At 45.0% G+C, this 14,879-nt stretch overlaps 1 protein-coding gene across 1 annotated transcript in view; it reads right to left on the minus strand.

Moving 5' to 3' along the window:
* Positions 1–1,843: 1,843 nt before the first annotated feature.
* The window catches only part of LOC139253715 (contactin-associated protein-like 5), a 1,602,302-nt gene continuing 1,589,266 nt past the window's right edge, over positions 1,844–14,879 (minus strand). The window contains exon 25 of the mRNA XM_070873519.1: positions 1,844–2,308. Coding sequence (XP_070729620.1) covers positions 2,112–2,308 — 197 coding nt within the window. The 3' untranslated portion in view covers positions 1,844–2,111. The remainder of the gene's footprint in view (positions 2,309–14,879) is intronic.

A 14,879-nucleotide genomic window follows, 5' to 3' on the forward strand; every position in this document is an offset into this window, starting at 1 on the left:
TCTTTTGACTTGCATCATCATCCCTTTCTGACGAAAGGTCATCGACCTGAAACGTTAATTCTGTTTCTCTCTCCACAGATGCTGCCTGACCAACTGAGTATTGCCAGCATTTTCTGTTTTTATCATCATCTCTTGCTTTCCACCCAATCGCATTGTGTCCTTTCCTCTTCTCCCTGCCTTTTCCTGCCAAAGAAGAAGACTTGCTTAAAACCCTGTTACTTCGCCAACAGTTTTCAGTTGTGACAAAAGGTCACCTACCTAAAACTCTCTCCACAGATGCTGCTGAGTATTTCCAGCAGTTTCTGTTCATATTTCAGTTTTCAGACCTTGCATTCTACCAATTTTCCTTCTCGTCTCACTCCATCTTATTTCCTCCACCTCCGTTCACTGTCTTTCATTCCAACCCCCCTCAGTATCTCCGCCTATCTCTTAGTTCTGTTTAACGTTGCGCTCCCATTTTATGGTATTCAATCATCTTTGCTGTTTGATCTGAGCATGCCCAGTAACCACCTCTGCTGCTGGAGGGTCATAGATCTCCAGTCTGCAGCATGGGTCAAGTGTCATTGTATCGTCAACTGCATTATTTAATCAGAACAAAAACATACACGGAAGGGAGTCCCTTGTAAGATTGAAGGTAAAATTTTGTACTGGACATGTAGCTAATTTCACTCCTCTCGGTCAGTCAGCAAAATTTCATAATTCTCAATCCTCGCATTCCCATCTGTCACAGTGGCAATGCATTTTTCCTTCAAATATTTCACTTTTGTTTTTTTAAGTCACCTTCAAATTTTGGAAAGTACCTGGAATAGAAATTGAATCTTGCAACGGAACTTTTTGTTCTGCTCAGCTGGGTTGCTGAAACCCATCACCATGCTCAGGAGTCTCAATCAAACTATTGGGAAGTCCACATAACTGGAGTTTCTGTTTGCTTGATACAGAGTGCGCACACACTCTCCCCTCAGAGGCACGCACGCCATTTACCGAAGCCCAGAGAATGTAGGCTGCAGATAGGGACACTACCATGTCCAGCCAGAGCGGAGATGATTGGGTAATTTCCCCGCCAATCACACCTGGAGGCCGCACTGCTGTAGGCGACTGGGTTTGATTTTACGCACATAATTTGTATTATGTAACTATCCTTCATTCACTGTATTTTGCTGAAGAAGTCACCCTGCTTTTATGGGGAAACGTTTCAGTCATGAGTTCTGTTTGCTGTAGTTCATCGAGACTCTATATAAATATACTCTGATTGCTGCTTGCTAATTAAACAGACTCTGTTTCCTGCAAGCCCTGCTATAAATTCCACCCCGCCTGTAATTCATTGGCTGACACATTGGTGTCAATGGACACTCCAGTGAAGGTAGGCTCACGTTGGCAAGAGTCAAGAGTTAGGGCCCCATGAGTGTGTTGGGGCACAGCTGGAAGTTAACTGACTAAAACTCCTCAGTTAACCTGTCTGACTTTATCTTCTGATCTTAATAGATTGGAATATGCCGTGTTATGATTAATGTTACAGTAAGTTCCAGTTTAGAAGGGAACATGCCGAGAGTTCTTTTTAGGCTAACACTACAGTATGAGCAATTATGTGCGTAGGTTCATCTCATAGTCTATTAGATCACCAAATTAGCAATAATAAACTGGTTGCTGAGCAAGAATGCAGGACTCGTCATAAGCTAGCATGTAACCAGCTTTTCAACCTTATTTGCAGTTAACCTTGCTAATGGATAAATACAGAAATAAAATCTTGTGAAGATAAACCAAATATCTGGTTACAATTTAAAAGTTTATGTTAATGTTTTACATCACTCGTAGGAGGAGTGTCGATACATTTTTAATAGCTGCTGTTATTGTAACCTTAAATTTGTGGATTCTTCATTCTACTCCCCTGAGCTGGCATTTATTCACAGGAAACAATAGGTTATATCCCTGTGCTGTCAGTCAAACAAAAGTGTAAACCAGTCGTTTGTCATCTGCCGTGTGTTGTGAGCTGACTTTTGGCCATTTAGTCTGCAGAGTCTGGAGCAAATTCTGAGCACAGACAGCGAGTCCCAGCTGTTAGTGTTGTTAAACTGCTGCTGTAACTGTAGTAATGAGGAGGGCTTGTATCGCTGTCAGATGAAATACTCCTTCTTGCCATCGCTTACAGAATCCTGGTAATTGGCATTGTTCTTCAGTGCTGCATCTGCATTCTCAGCATATTCCGTTCTTTTTGGTTCGTTATTTTGATACGCGCCTTTGTTCTGGTATAACAAGCGTCCCGTTATAGCAAAGATGCAGAGGATGACAAAAATCACAATCGCTATAACACCTGTCAGTAGAAAAGAAACGCATTTTTAGTTTTTTTTTTTATCTCTGGAAATCCAAAAATCCTTTTTATTTCAACGCAGTGGCTGTGCTTGCCCTGGAGTAATTCTGCTCGTCTACTCTTCGCCTCCCCGGACTCCTGCTGGGTACAGTACCACGGTTACCCAGCAACCCTCCTGTACCTCAGCCAAGTGGCCATCTTGGCTGTGTGTGAATTTAGCCAGTGAGTGTCAGCAGGCCACTCAGTGGTGGAGACCTAGCCTGTTCTCACTTAGGGGGTGAAACTGGGGCTTCAGCAGCGACACAACGCTGACGATAAGGAATCAGCAGTCCATTTTACAACCCGGCTGACTTTCTTTTCCAGTGAAGTCAGTATAAAATAAGCTGAAAATCCAGAATTGGCCATTTTGCACTACCGTCGGAGACCAATTTCAACTCCTTTAATGTCCACATACAGGGACCTTCCAACAGCAATCGCAGAATGTGATCAGGAATGGGAAACCTAACCGTTTATTTTTTTCCTTTCCTAGTCAACTGGGTCCCAATAGCCACTATGGCTGAGATTAACAAACATTTGGAAAGCACCTCCCAAACCCGCGACCTCTCCCACCCAGAAGGACAATGGCAGCAGGCGCATGAGAACACAATCACCTCCAAGTTCCCCTCCAAGTCACACACCATCCTGACTTGCAAATATATCGCTGTTCCTTCATCGTCGCTGGGTCAAAATCCTGGCACTCCCTCCCTAATAGCACTGTGTGAGTAACCTTCACCACACGGACTGCAGCGGTTCAAGAAGGCGGCTCACCACCACCTTCTCAAGGACAATTAGGGATGGGCAATAAATGCCGGCTTTGCCAGCGTCCCCCACATCCCAGGAACGAATAAAAAAAACTCAGCCCATAGCAGGCCTCGACCCAGAATCCTACTAATCTGAATGGTTCGATACCAGGCTCGGTAATGCACACACCCACTAAGCCATGGGAGAAACGTTCTCTATATAGAATATAAGAAGCTAGAAATGCCTCTGGAACTTACATGGAAGGAAATAGAAATTACAGCACAGAAACAGGCCATTCGGCCCAACAGTTCGATGCCGGTGTTTCAGCTCCATACCCGCCCATTGGTGGGATGATGGTTTATTTTCTCTGCTAATGATAAAGCCGCAAAACACGAGACCGGAAGTGGTAACTCAGTTACTAGTGGAGCCTATTGTTTGAGAAACAAAACTGTTCAGCATTTGCCACTAAGTTGGGTACCTCATTCAGAGAGGCAACCACAATGGGAAACTGCAAAATTACATGTGCAATAGGGGATGCTATTCTGAGCATACTTTGGGTCGCAATTGGGGCAGAATGTTACTCTCGACCTGACTGGTCATCATCCTCAGCATTGGCAACGTTCACCATTAATAAGGATAAAAATTCACCAAGACTATGCATTGAAAGGGAAGGCAGGAATTAGAAATGATCTTCAGTCTATCTGGGTAGCTCTTTCATTTTAGTCCTATTGTAGGAGCTACACAATACTCCTCAAATTTCTTCCCTGCTGCACAACCTGCCATGATCAATCTACCCTGTTGTGAGTAAGAAATTTCAACTAGGTCCACATTTAGTGCAATGGAGGGTAACTTCTGGGAGATGAAGTTGAAACAGTAACAGCTTGTATTGGCCTAGCACCTTTAACATGGTAAAATATCCGAAGCTGCTGCACACGAGCATTATCAAACAAAATCTGACCGAGTCACATATTAGGACAGGTGACCAAAAGCTTGGACAAAGAGGTGGGTTTTAACGAGCGTCTTAAAGGAGGAGGGAGAGGTAGAGAGGCGGAGAGGTTTATAGCTTAGGGCCCAGGAAGCAGAAGAGGCACGGCCACTAATGGTGAAGCGATTAAAATCGGGTATGCTCAAGAGGCCAGAATTGGAGGAGCGCAGAGGTTACAGAGATTGGGAGGGGCGAGGCCTCTCCCTTCGCCATAGATGGGGCATTGTGTGTGGGTCACAGATTGTTGACAGGTTTTTTGGGTATGAAGTGAATAGTGATAGTGGCTTGACTTCTGGATTTTGTCTTGGGCATGTTAATATCATGGATTCCAAATTAAGTAAGAATTTCTATTTAGCAAAGCTATGTTGGGAGTGCTAAATGGAGAAATATACCCGGATTACTCCACTTAGTCCCTACTATAAACTGTGTTCCCTAGCCATCAACTCCACTCCTCTCCCTGGAAACTGTCTAAGGCTGAACATGACTGTGCGCACTTTGGTGTCATATTTGACAAGATGACCTTCCGACCACATATCCGCACCATCACTAAGACCACCTATTTCCACCTTTGTAACATTGCCTGACTCTGCCCCTGCCTCAGCTCATCTGCTGCTGAAACCCTCATCCATGCCTTTGTAACCTCTAGACCTAGCAATTCCAATGCTCTCCTGGCTGGCCTCCCAATTTCTACTCTCGTAAACTCTGCTGCCCATGCCCTAACTCGCACCCATGTTCGGTTCACCCATCACCCCTGTGCTCGCTGACCTACATTGGCTCCCGGTTAAGCAACGCCTTAATTTTAAAATTCTCATCCTTAGTTTCAAATCCCTCCATGGCCTCGCCCCTCCCAATCTCTGTAATCTCCTCTAGCCCTACACCGCTCTAAGTTATCTGTCCTCCAATTCTGCCCTCTAGAGCATCTCTGATTTTATTTCCGCCACCATTGACGACCATGCTTTCAGCTGCCAAGGCCCTAAGCTCTGGAATTCCCTCCCTAAACTCTCCACTGCTTGTCTAAGCTTTCAGTCATCTGCCCTAATATCTCTTATGTGGCTCGGTGTCAAATTTTGTTTGATAATGCTCCTGTGAAAAGCCTTGGGACATTTTACCACATTAAATGCGTTATAGAAATACAAGTTGTTATTGTATGTCATCACTGGTATTTTATAGATTATCAGTACAATCTCCTGTGACCTACATTCACTGGACCTATGTATCCACTCTGGCACTTACAATGTTGCACACAATGCAAAGGCACTTTCAAGGCTTAGTCGACTAGTCCACACAAATCTGTTTACACTGCGTGAAGGCATGTTTGCAACTTTAGCACCAATAAGAATTACTTACATTTTGAAATACATTTTCTATGATTGGAACATAAGAAATAGGATTAGGCCTTTCAGTCCCTCGAGCCTGCTCCGCCATTCAATAAGATCATGGCTGATCTTTTACCTCAACTCCACCTTCCCGCCCGATCCCCGTATCCCTTAGTATCCAACTTGCCAAAGATGTTTAATCACAACAATAACTTGTATTTATAAAGTGCCTTTAACTTAGTGAAATGCCCCCAGGCACTTCACAGAGTATTAGGAGATAATAATTTGACATCAAGCCGCATAAGTAGAAACTAGCGCAGGTGAGCAAAAGCTTGGTCAAAGAGGTAGGTTTTATGGAGCGTTTTGAAGGAAAAAAGAGAGGTAGAGAGGCGGAGAAGTTTAGGCAGGGAGTTCCAGAGCTTGGAGCCTAGGCAACAGAAGGCATGGCCACCAATGGTTGAGCGTTTATAATCAGGGTTGCTAAAGAGGGCAGAAATAGAGGGGGGTTGTGGGGCTGAAGGAGATAGGGAGGGGTGAGGCCATGGAGGGATTTGAAAATAAGGATGAGAATTTCGAAATCGATGGGGATCAGATGCAATTCGTAGTATAATTATACGGATTGCATTGGAAAGAACACGTCAAGTAGCAAAAATGGCAACATGTCACTTCCACACCAGCTGTTTGATGCTTTCTGAGCTTTCCCTCTCCACCAAAATATTCCCCTTGATCTCTGAACATAAGATCATAAGAACATAAGAATTAGAAACAGGAGTAGGCCATCTAGCCCCTCGAGCCTGCTCCGCCATTCAAAAAGATCATGGCTGATCTGGCCGTGGACACAGCCCCACTTACCCGCCTGCTCCCCATAACCTTTAATTCCCTTATTGGTTAAAAATCTATCTATCTGTGATTTGAATACATTCAATGAGCTAGCCTCAACTGCTTCCTTGGGCAGAGAATTCCACAGATTCACAACTCTCTGGGAGAAGAAATTCCTTCTCAACTTGGTTTTAAATTGGCTCCCCCGTATTTTGAGGCTGTGCCCCCTAGTTCTAGTCTCCCCGACCAGTGGAAACAACCTCTCTACCTCTATCTTGTCTATCCCTTTCATTATTTTAAATGTTTCTATAAGATCACCCCTCATCCTTCTGAACTCCAACGAGCAGTCAGTCGAGGAGGCGGGAGCTCGGAGCAGCGCGAGTCCGGGGTCGGCGAGAGGCCTATAAAGGCCAGCGGGAGTCAGGCAGTTCGAGCAGTCAGCCGAGGAGGCGGGAGCTCGGAGCAGCGCGAGTCCGGGGTCGGCGAGAGGCCTATAAAGGCCAGCGGGAGTCGAGCAGTTCGAGCAGTCAGTCGAGGAGGCGGGAGCTCGGAGCAGCGCGAGTCCGGGGTCGGCGAGAGGCCTATAAAGGCCAGCGGGAGTCGAGCAGTTCGAGCAGTCAGTCGAGGAGGCGGGAGCTCGGAGCAGCACGAGTCCGGGGTCGGCGAGAGGCCTATAAAGGCCAGCAGGAGTCGAGCAGTTCGAGCAGTCAGTCGAGGAGGCGGGAACTCGGAGCAGCGCGAGTCCGGGGTCGGCGAGAGGCGTACCGGTGCAGCTACAGGGAGAAGGCAAAAAAACAAAGGTGACGTCACAGCCTAGGGGGTAAGTGATTGGCTGGTGATTGGTGAGTAGTTTTTCTTTTTCTTCTTATATTGGTCAGTAACTTTTAACATTGTTATTACCAGTTTAAGTGTATCTAAGGGTTAAGACATGGCAGGAGAGCTCGGTCGGGTGTTATGCTCCTCCTGTACCATGTGGGAACTCAGGGACGCTTCCGGTGTCCCTGACGACTATGTGTGCGGGAAGTGTATCCGCCTCCAGCTCCTGACGGTCCGCGTTACGGAATTGGAGCTGAGGGTGGATTTACTCTGGAGCATCCACGATGCTGAGAATGACGTGAGTATCACGTGTAGTGAGTTGGTCTTACCGCAGGGAAAGGGTCCACAGCCAGATAGGGAATGGAAGACCAGCAGGAAGAGTAGAGCAAGGAAGGTAGTGCAGGGGTCCCCTGCGGTCATCCCCCTGCAAAACAGATACACCGCTTTGGGTACTGTTGAGGGGAATGACTCATCAGGGGAGGGCAGCAGCAGCCAAGTTCATGGCACCGTGGCTGGCTCTGCTGCACAGGAGGGCAAGAAAAAGAGTGGGAGAGCGATAGTGATAGGGGATTCAATTGTGAGGGGAATAGATAGGCGTTTCTGCGGCCGCAACCGAGACTCCAGGATGGTATGTTGCCTCCCTGGTGCAAGGGTCAAGGATGTCTCGGAGCGGGTGCAGGACATTCTGAAATGGGAGGGAGAACAGCCAGTTGTCGTGGTGCACATTGGTACCAACGACATAGGCAAAAAAAGGGATGAGGTCCTACGAAACGAATTTAAGGAGCTAGGAGCTAAATTAAAAAGTAGGACCTCAAAAGTAGTAATCTCGGGATTGCTACCAGTGCCACGTGATAGTCAGAGTAGGAATCGCAGGATAGCGCAGATGAATACGTGGCTTGAGCAGTGGTGCAGCAGGGAGGGATTCAAATTCCTGGGGCATTGGGACCGGTTCTGGGGGAGGTGGGACCAGTACAAACCGGACGGTCTGCACCTGGGCAGGACTGGAACCAATGTCCTAGGGGGAGTGTTTGCTAGTGCTGTTGGGGAGGATTTAAACTAATATGGCAGGGGGATGGGAACCAATGCAGGGAGACAGAGGGAAACAAAAAGGAGCCAAAAGCAAAAGACAGAAAGGAGATGAGGAAAAGTGGAGGGCAGAGAAACCCAAGGCAAAGAACAAAAAGGGCCACTGTACAGCAAAATTCTAAAAGGACAAAGGGTGTTAATAAAACAAGCCTGAAGGCTTTGTGTCTTAATGCAAGGAGTATCCGCAATAAGGTGGATGAATTAATTGTGCAAATAGATGTTAACAAATATGATGTGATTGGGATTACGGAGACGTGGCTCCAGGATGATCAGGGCTGGGAACTCAACATTCAGGGGTATTCAACATTCAGGAAGGATAGAATAAAAGGAAAAGGAGGTGGGGTAGCATTGCTGGTTAAAGAGGAGATTAATGCAATAGTTAGGAAAGACATTAGCTTGGATGATGTGGAATCTATATGGGTAGAGCTGCAGAACACCAAAGGGCAAAAAACGTTAGTAGGAGTTGTGTACAGACCTCCAAACAGTAATAGGGATGTTGGGGAGGGCATCAAACAGGAAATTAGGGGTGCATGCAATAAAGGTGTAGCAGTTATAATGGGTGACTTTAATATGCACATAGATTGGGCTAGCCAAACTGGAAGCAATACGGTGGAGGAGGATTTCCTGGAGTGCATAAGGGATGGTTTTCTAGACCAATATGTTGAGGAACCAACTAGGGGGGAGGCCATCTTAGACTGGGTGTTGTGTAATGAGAGAGGATTAATTAGCAATCTCATTGTGCAAGGCCCCTTGGGGAAGAGTGACCATAATATGGTGGAATTCTGCATTAGGATGGAGAATGAAACAGTAATTTCAGAGACCATGGTCCAGAACTTAAAGAAGGGTAACTTTGAAGGTATGAGGCGTGAATTGGCTAGGATAGATTGGCGAATGATACTTAGGGGATTGACTGTGGATGGGCAATGGCAGACATTTAGAGACCGCATGGATGAAGTACAACAATTGTACATTCCTGTCTGGCGTAAAAATAAAAAGGGGAAGGTGGCTCAACCGTGGCTATCAAGGGAAATCAGGGATAGTATTAAAGCCAAGGAAGTGGCATACAAATTGGCCAGAAATGGCAGCGAACCTGGGGACTGGGAGAAATTTAGAACTCAGCAGAGGAGGACAAAGGGTTTGATTAGGACAGGGAAAATGGAGTACGAGAAGAAGCTTGCAGGGAACATTAAGGCGGATTGCAAAAGTTTCTATAGGTATGTAAAGAGAAAAAGGTTGGTGAAGACAAACGTAGGTCCCCTGCAGTCAGAATCAGGGGAAGTCATAACGGGGAACAAAGAAATGGCGGATCAATTGAACAAGTACTTTGGTTCGGTATTCACTAAGGAGGATACAAACAACCTTCCGGATATAAAAGGGGTCAGAGGGTCTAGTAAGGAAGAGGAACTGAGGGAAATCTTTATTAGTCGGGAAATTGTGTTGGGGAAATTGATGGGATTGAAGGCCGATAAATCCCCAGGGCCTGATGGACTGCATCCTAGAGTACTTAAGGAGGTGGCCTTGGAAATAGCGGATGCATTGACAGTCATTTTCCAACATTCCATTGACTCTGGATCAGTTCCTATGGAGTGGAGGGTAGCCAATGTAACCCCACTTTTTAAAAAAGGAGGGAGAGAGAAAACAGGGAATTATAGACCGGTCAGCCTGACCTCAGTAGTGGGTAAAATGATGGAATCAATTATTAAGGATGTCATAGCAGTGCATCTGGAAAATGGTGACATGATAGGTCCAAGTCAGCATGGATTTGTGAAAGGGAAATCATGCTTGACAAATCTTCTGGAATTTTTTGAGGATGTTTCCAGTAAAGTGGACAAAGGAGAACCAGTTGATGTGGTATATTTGGACTTTCAGAAGGCTTTCGACAAGGTCCCACACAAGAGATTAATGTGCAAAGTTAAAGCACATGGGATTGGGGGTGGTGTGCTGACGTGGATTGAGAACTGGTTGTCAGACAGGAAGCAAAGAGTAGGAGTAAACGGGTACTTTTCAGAATGGCAGGCAGTGACTAGTGGAGTGCCGCAAGGTTCTGTGCTGGGGCCCCAGCTGTTTACATTGTACATTAATGATTTAGACGAGGGGATTAAATGCAGTATCTCCAAATTTGCGGATGATACTAAGTTGGGTGGCAGTGTGAGCTGCGAGGAGGATGCTATTAGGCTGCAGAGTGACTTGGATAGGTTAGGTGAGTGGGCAAATGCATGGCAGATGAAGTATAATGTGGATAAATGTGAGGTTATCCACTTTGGTGGTAAAAACAGAGAGACAGACTATTATCTGAATGGTGACAGATTAGGAAAAGGGAAGGTGCAACGAGACCTGGGTGTCATGGTACATCAGTCATTGAAGGTTGGCATGCAGGTACAGCAGGCGGTTAAGAAAGCAAATGGCATGTTGGCCTTCATAGCGAGGGGATTTGAATACAGGGGCAGGGAGGTGTTGCTACAGTTGTACAGGGCCTTGGTGAGGCCACACCTGGAGTATTGTGTACAGTTTTGGTCTCCTAACTTGAGGAAGGACATTCTTGCTATTGAGGGAGTGCAGCGAAGGTTCACCAGACTGATTCCCGGGATGGCGGGACTGACCTATCAAGAAAGATTGGATCAATTGGGATTGTATTCACTGGAGTTCAGAAGAATGAGAGGGGACCTCATAGAAACGTTTAAAATTCTGACGGGTTTAGACAGGTTAGATGCAGAAAGAATGTTCCCAATGTTGGGGAAGTCCAGAACCAGGGGTCACAGTCTGAGGATAAGGGGTAAGCCATTTAGGACCGAGATGAGGAGAAACTTCTTCACCCAGAGAGTGGTGAACCTGTGGAATTCTCTACCACAGAAAGTAGTTGAGGCCAATTCACTAAATATATTCAAAAGGGAGTTAGATGAAGTCCTTACTACTCGGGGGATCAAGGGTTATGGCGAGAAAGCAGGAAGGGGGTACTGAAGTTTCATGTTCAGCCATGAACTCATTGAATGGCGGTGCAGGCTAGAAGGGCTGAATGGCCTGCTCCTGCACCTATTTTCTATGTTTCTATGAGTAAAGACCCAGTCTACTCAATCTATCATCATAAGGTAACCCCCTCATCTCCGGAATCAGCCTAGCGAATCGTCTCTGTACCCCCTCCAAAGCTAGTATATCCTTCCTTAAGTAAGGTGACCAAAACTGCACGCAGTACTCCAGGTGCAGCCTCACCAATACCCTGTATAGTTGCAGCAGCACCTCCCTGCTTTTGTACTCCATCCCTCTCGCAATGAAGGCCAACATTCCATTCGCCTTTCTGATTACCCGCTGCACCTGTAAACTAACTTTTTGGAAAGAGTTTCATGCACAAGGACCCCCAGGTCCCTCTGCACCGCAGCATGCTGTAATTTCTCCTCATTCAAATAATATTCCCTTTTACTGTTTTTTTTTCCAAGGTGGATGACCTCACATTTTCTGACATTGTATTCCATCTGCCAAACCTTAGCCCATTCGCTTAACCTATCTAAATCTCTTTGCAGCCTCTTGGTGTCCTGTACACAACCCGCTTTCCCACTAATCTTTGTGTCATCTGCAAATGTTGTTACACTACACTCTGTCCCCTCTTCCAGGTCATCTATGTATGTTGTGATCCCAGCACCGATCCCTGTGGCACACCGCTAACCACCGATTTCCAACCTGAAAAGGACCCATTTATCCCAACTCTCTGCTTTCTGTTAGCCAGCCAATTCTCTATCCATGCTAATACATTTCCTCTGACTCCGCGTATCTTTATCTTCTGCAGTAACCTTTTGTGTGGCACCTTATCAAATGCCTTTTTGAAATCTAAATACACCACATCCATCGGTACACCTCTATCCACCATGCTCGTTATATCTTCAAAGAATTCCAGTAAATTAGTTAAACATGATTTCCCCATCATGAATCCATGTTGCGTCTGCTTGATTTGCACTATTCCTATCTAGATGTCCCGCTTTTCTTCCTTAATGATAGCTTCAAGCATTTTCCCCACTACAGATGTTAAACTAACCGGCCTATAGTTACCTGCCTTTTGTCTGCCCCCTTTTTTAAACAGAGGCGTTACATTAGCTGCTTTCCAATCCGCTGGTACCTCCCCAGAGTCCAGAGAATTTTGGTAGATTATAACGAATGCATCTGCTATAACTTCTGCCATCTCTTTTAATATCCTGGGATGCATTTCATCAGGACCAGGAGACTTGTCTAACTTCAGTCCCATTAGCCTGTCCAGCACTACCCCGCTAGTGATAGTGATGGTCTCAAGGTCCTCCCTTCCCACATTCCCGTGACCAGCAATTTTTGGCATGGTTTTTGTGTCTTCCACTGTGAAGACCAAAGCAAAATAATTGTTTAAGGTCTCAGCCATTTCCACATTTCCCATTATTAAATCCCCCTTCTCATCTTCTAAAGGACCAACACTTACTTTAGTCACTCTCTTCCGTTTTGTATATAGGCAAAAGGAACAATATGCTTCCATGAACAATGTTGGTTTTCCTTGGGTAACTTAAAAAAATACGCATTCTAAATTACAACACCTTTGTGGAGATCATTATAAAATATCATGAAGTAGTCATGGAAACGATCCACTGCAAATTCCCCTGCCCAATTAGGGCTTGTATTGATATCTATCCTCTGCTTCTCCTTATCTGGCCAATTAATAATGCAGTTCCCTGTTTTATTTTTGTGCCCAAGAGTGTACACTGTAGCCGTGAATCTCTTTTGCGAGACACCTTATTGTTTCTGAAGGCCAAGATATATGACTCAGTTACTTTCTCGAAGATTCCACGACATTTGTTGGTCGAGACTCCCCTTTTAAAAGTGTGTATTTCTGGATTTATTGCTTTTATATAAATAATCTCAATTGCTTCTTTGATAACAGACTTCAATATTACCCCTCCCCATCAGATTGTACAATGTCTTCAATATTACCCCTCCCCATCAGATTGTACAATATCTTCAATATTACCCCTCCCCATCAGGTTGTATGATGACCCAATATTACCCTTCCCCATCAAATTGTACAATATCTTCAATATTACCCCTCCCCATCAGGTTGTATGATGACCCAATATTAATTACCCTTCCCCATCAAATTGTACAATATCTTCAATATTACCCCTCCCCATCAGGTTGTATGATGACCCAATATTACCCTTCCCCATCAAATTGTACAATATCTTCAATATTACCCCTCCCCATCAGGTTGTATGATGATCCAATATTACCCCTCCCCATCAGATTGTACAATATCTTCAATATTACCCCTCCCCATCAGGTTGTATGATGACCCAATATTACCCTTCCCCATCAAATTGTACAATATCTTCAATATTACCCCTCCCCATCAGGTTGTATGATGATCCAATATTACCCCTCCCCATCAGGCTGTATGATGACCCGATATTACCCCTCCCCATCAGATTGTACAATACCTTCAATATTACCCCTCCCCATCAGGTTGTATGAAGACCCAATATTACCCCTCCCCATCAGATTGTACAATGTCTTCAATATTACCCCTCCCCATCAGATTGTACAATATCTTCAATATTACCCCTCCTCATCAGGTTGTATGATGACTCCAATATTAACCCTCTCCATCAGATTGTGCAATGTCTTCAATATTACCCCTCCTCATCTGATAGTATGATGACGCCAATATTACCCCTCCCCATCAGATAGTACGATGACCCCAATATTACCCCTCCCAATCAGATTGTACGTTATCCCAATATTACCCCTCTCCATCAGGTGGTAAGGTAACAGCCCTTTTTAAAAAAGATCTGAATCACCTTTTGCAAAATTAATGCTGCCACTCAACGTCTATTCTCATTTCCTTCACGACTCATGGTTGCATTCCACGCGGTTAAGGGACTTCAAGTGCTCCAATTACTTAAGGACCACTGCACACTTTACTACTGTCTCCACAGACGCAGATGCCTCCCCTTCCACTTATCTACTTATGAATATTACTATGTAAATGGGCCACTTGTTGTTTAACATTGTCCTTGTGACAAACCTAAAGAGAGTCTCTTTTAATTATCCCTAATGACTGATGCAATTTTCTTTTCAAACTTTCTCATCAGGCCTTAATTATTGTGTTAGCATTGCTTTGGTAGACACCCTAATTTTCTTTTCTTGCATCTTTAAATCATGCAACGTATTTTATTTCCCCTGCCTGCTTTCCCTTATCTCCATTGGTAATCAATTAGGTCTGGGTTTTAAGATTATCCACCTACTTTCATTTTGAGTATCATTTTAATCTATGCCGAGTGAATTTGAAAATAGAAGAACATAAAAACATAAGAAATAGGAGCAGGATTAGGCCATTTGGCCCTCGAGCCTGCTCCGCCATTCAATAAGATCATGCCTGATCTGATCCTGGCCTCAACTCCACTTCCCTGCCCACTCCACATAACCCTTAATTCCCTTATCATTCAAAAATCTGTCTAACTCCACCTTAAATAAATTCAATGACCCAGCCTCCAAGCTCTCTGTGGCAGAGAATTCCAAAGATTCACGACCCTCTGAGAGAAGAAATTCCTCCTCATCTCAGTTTTTGGCTCGATGGGCCAAATGGCCTATTCCTGCTCTTATTTCTTATGTTCCTATACAGGCACGACTCCGTGGCGACTCCACTGCCCATATGTAAATTTGTATGAAGCAAAGGTGAAAGTGAACTATCCCTTCCTGCACTGCCCTGTCAGAGACTCCTCAGCCCAATCAAGCAGAAGAATGGCGATCTTAGGACATGATATAT

This window comes from Pristiophorus japonicus, chromosome 3, assembly GCF_044704955.1.
Source record: "Pristiophorus japonicus isolate sPriJap1 chromosome 3, sPriJap1.hap1, whole genome shotgun sequence".
NCBI classification, from domain to species: domain Eukaryota; kingdom Metazoa; phylum Chordata; class Chondrichthyes; family Pristiophoridae; genus Pristiophorus; species Pristiophorus japonicus.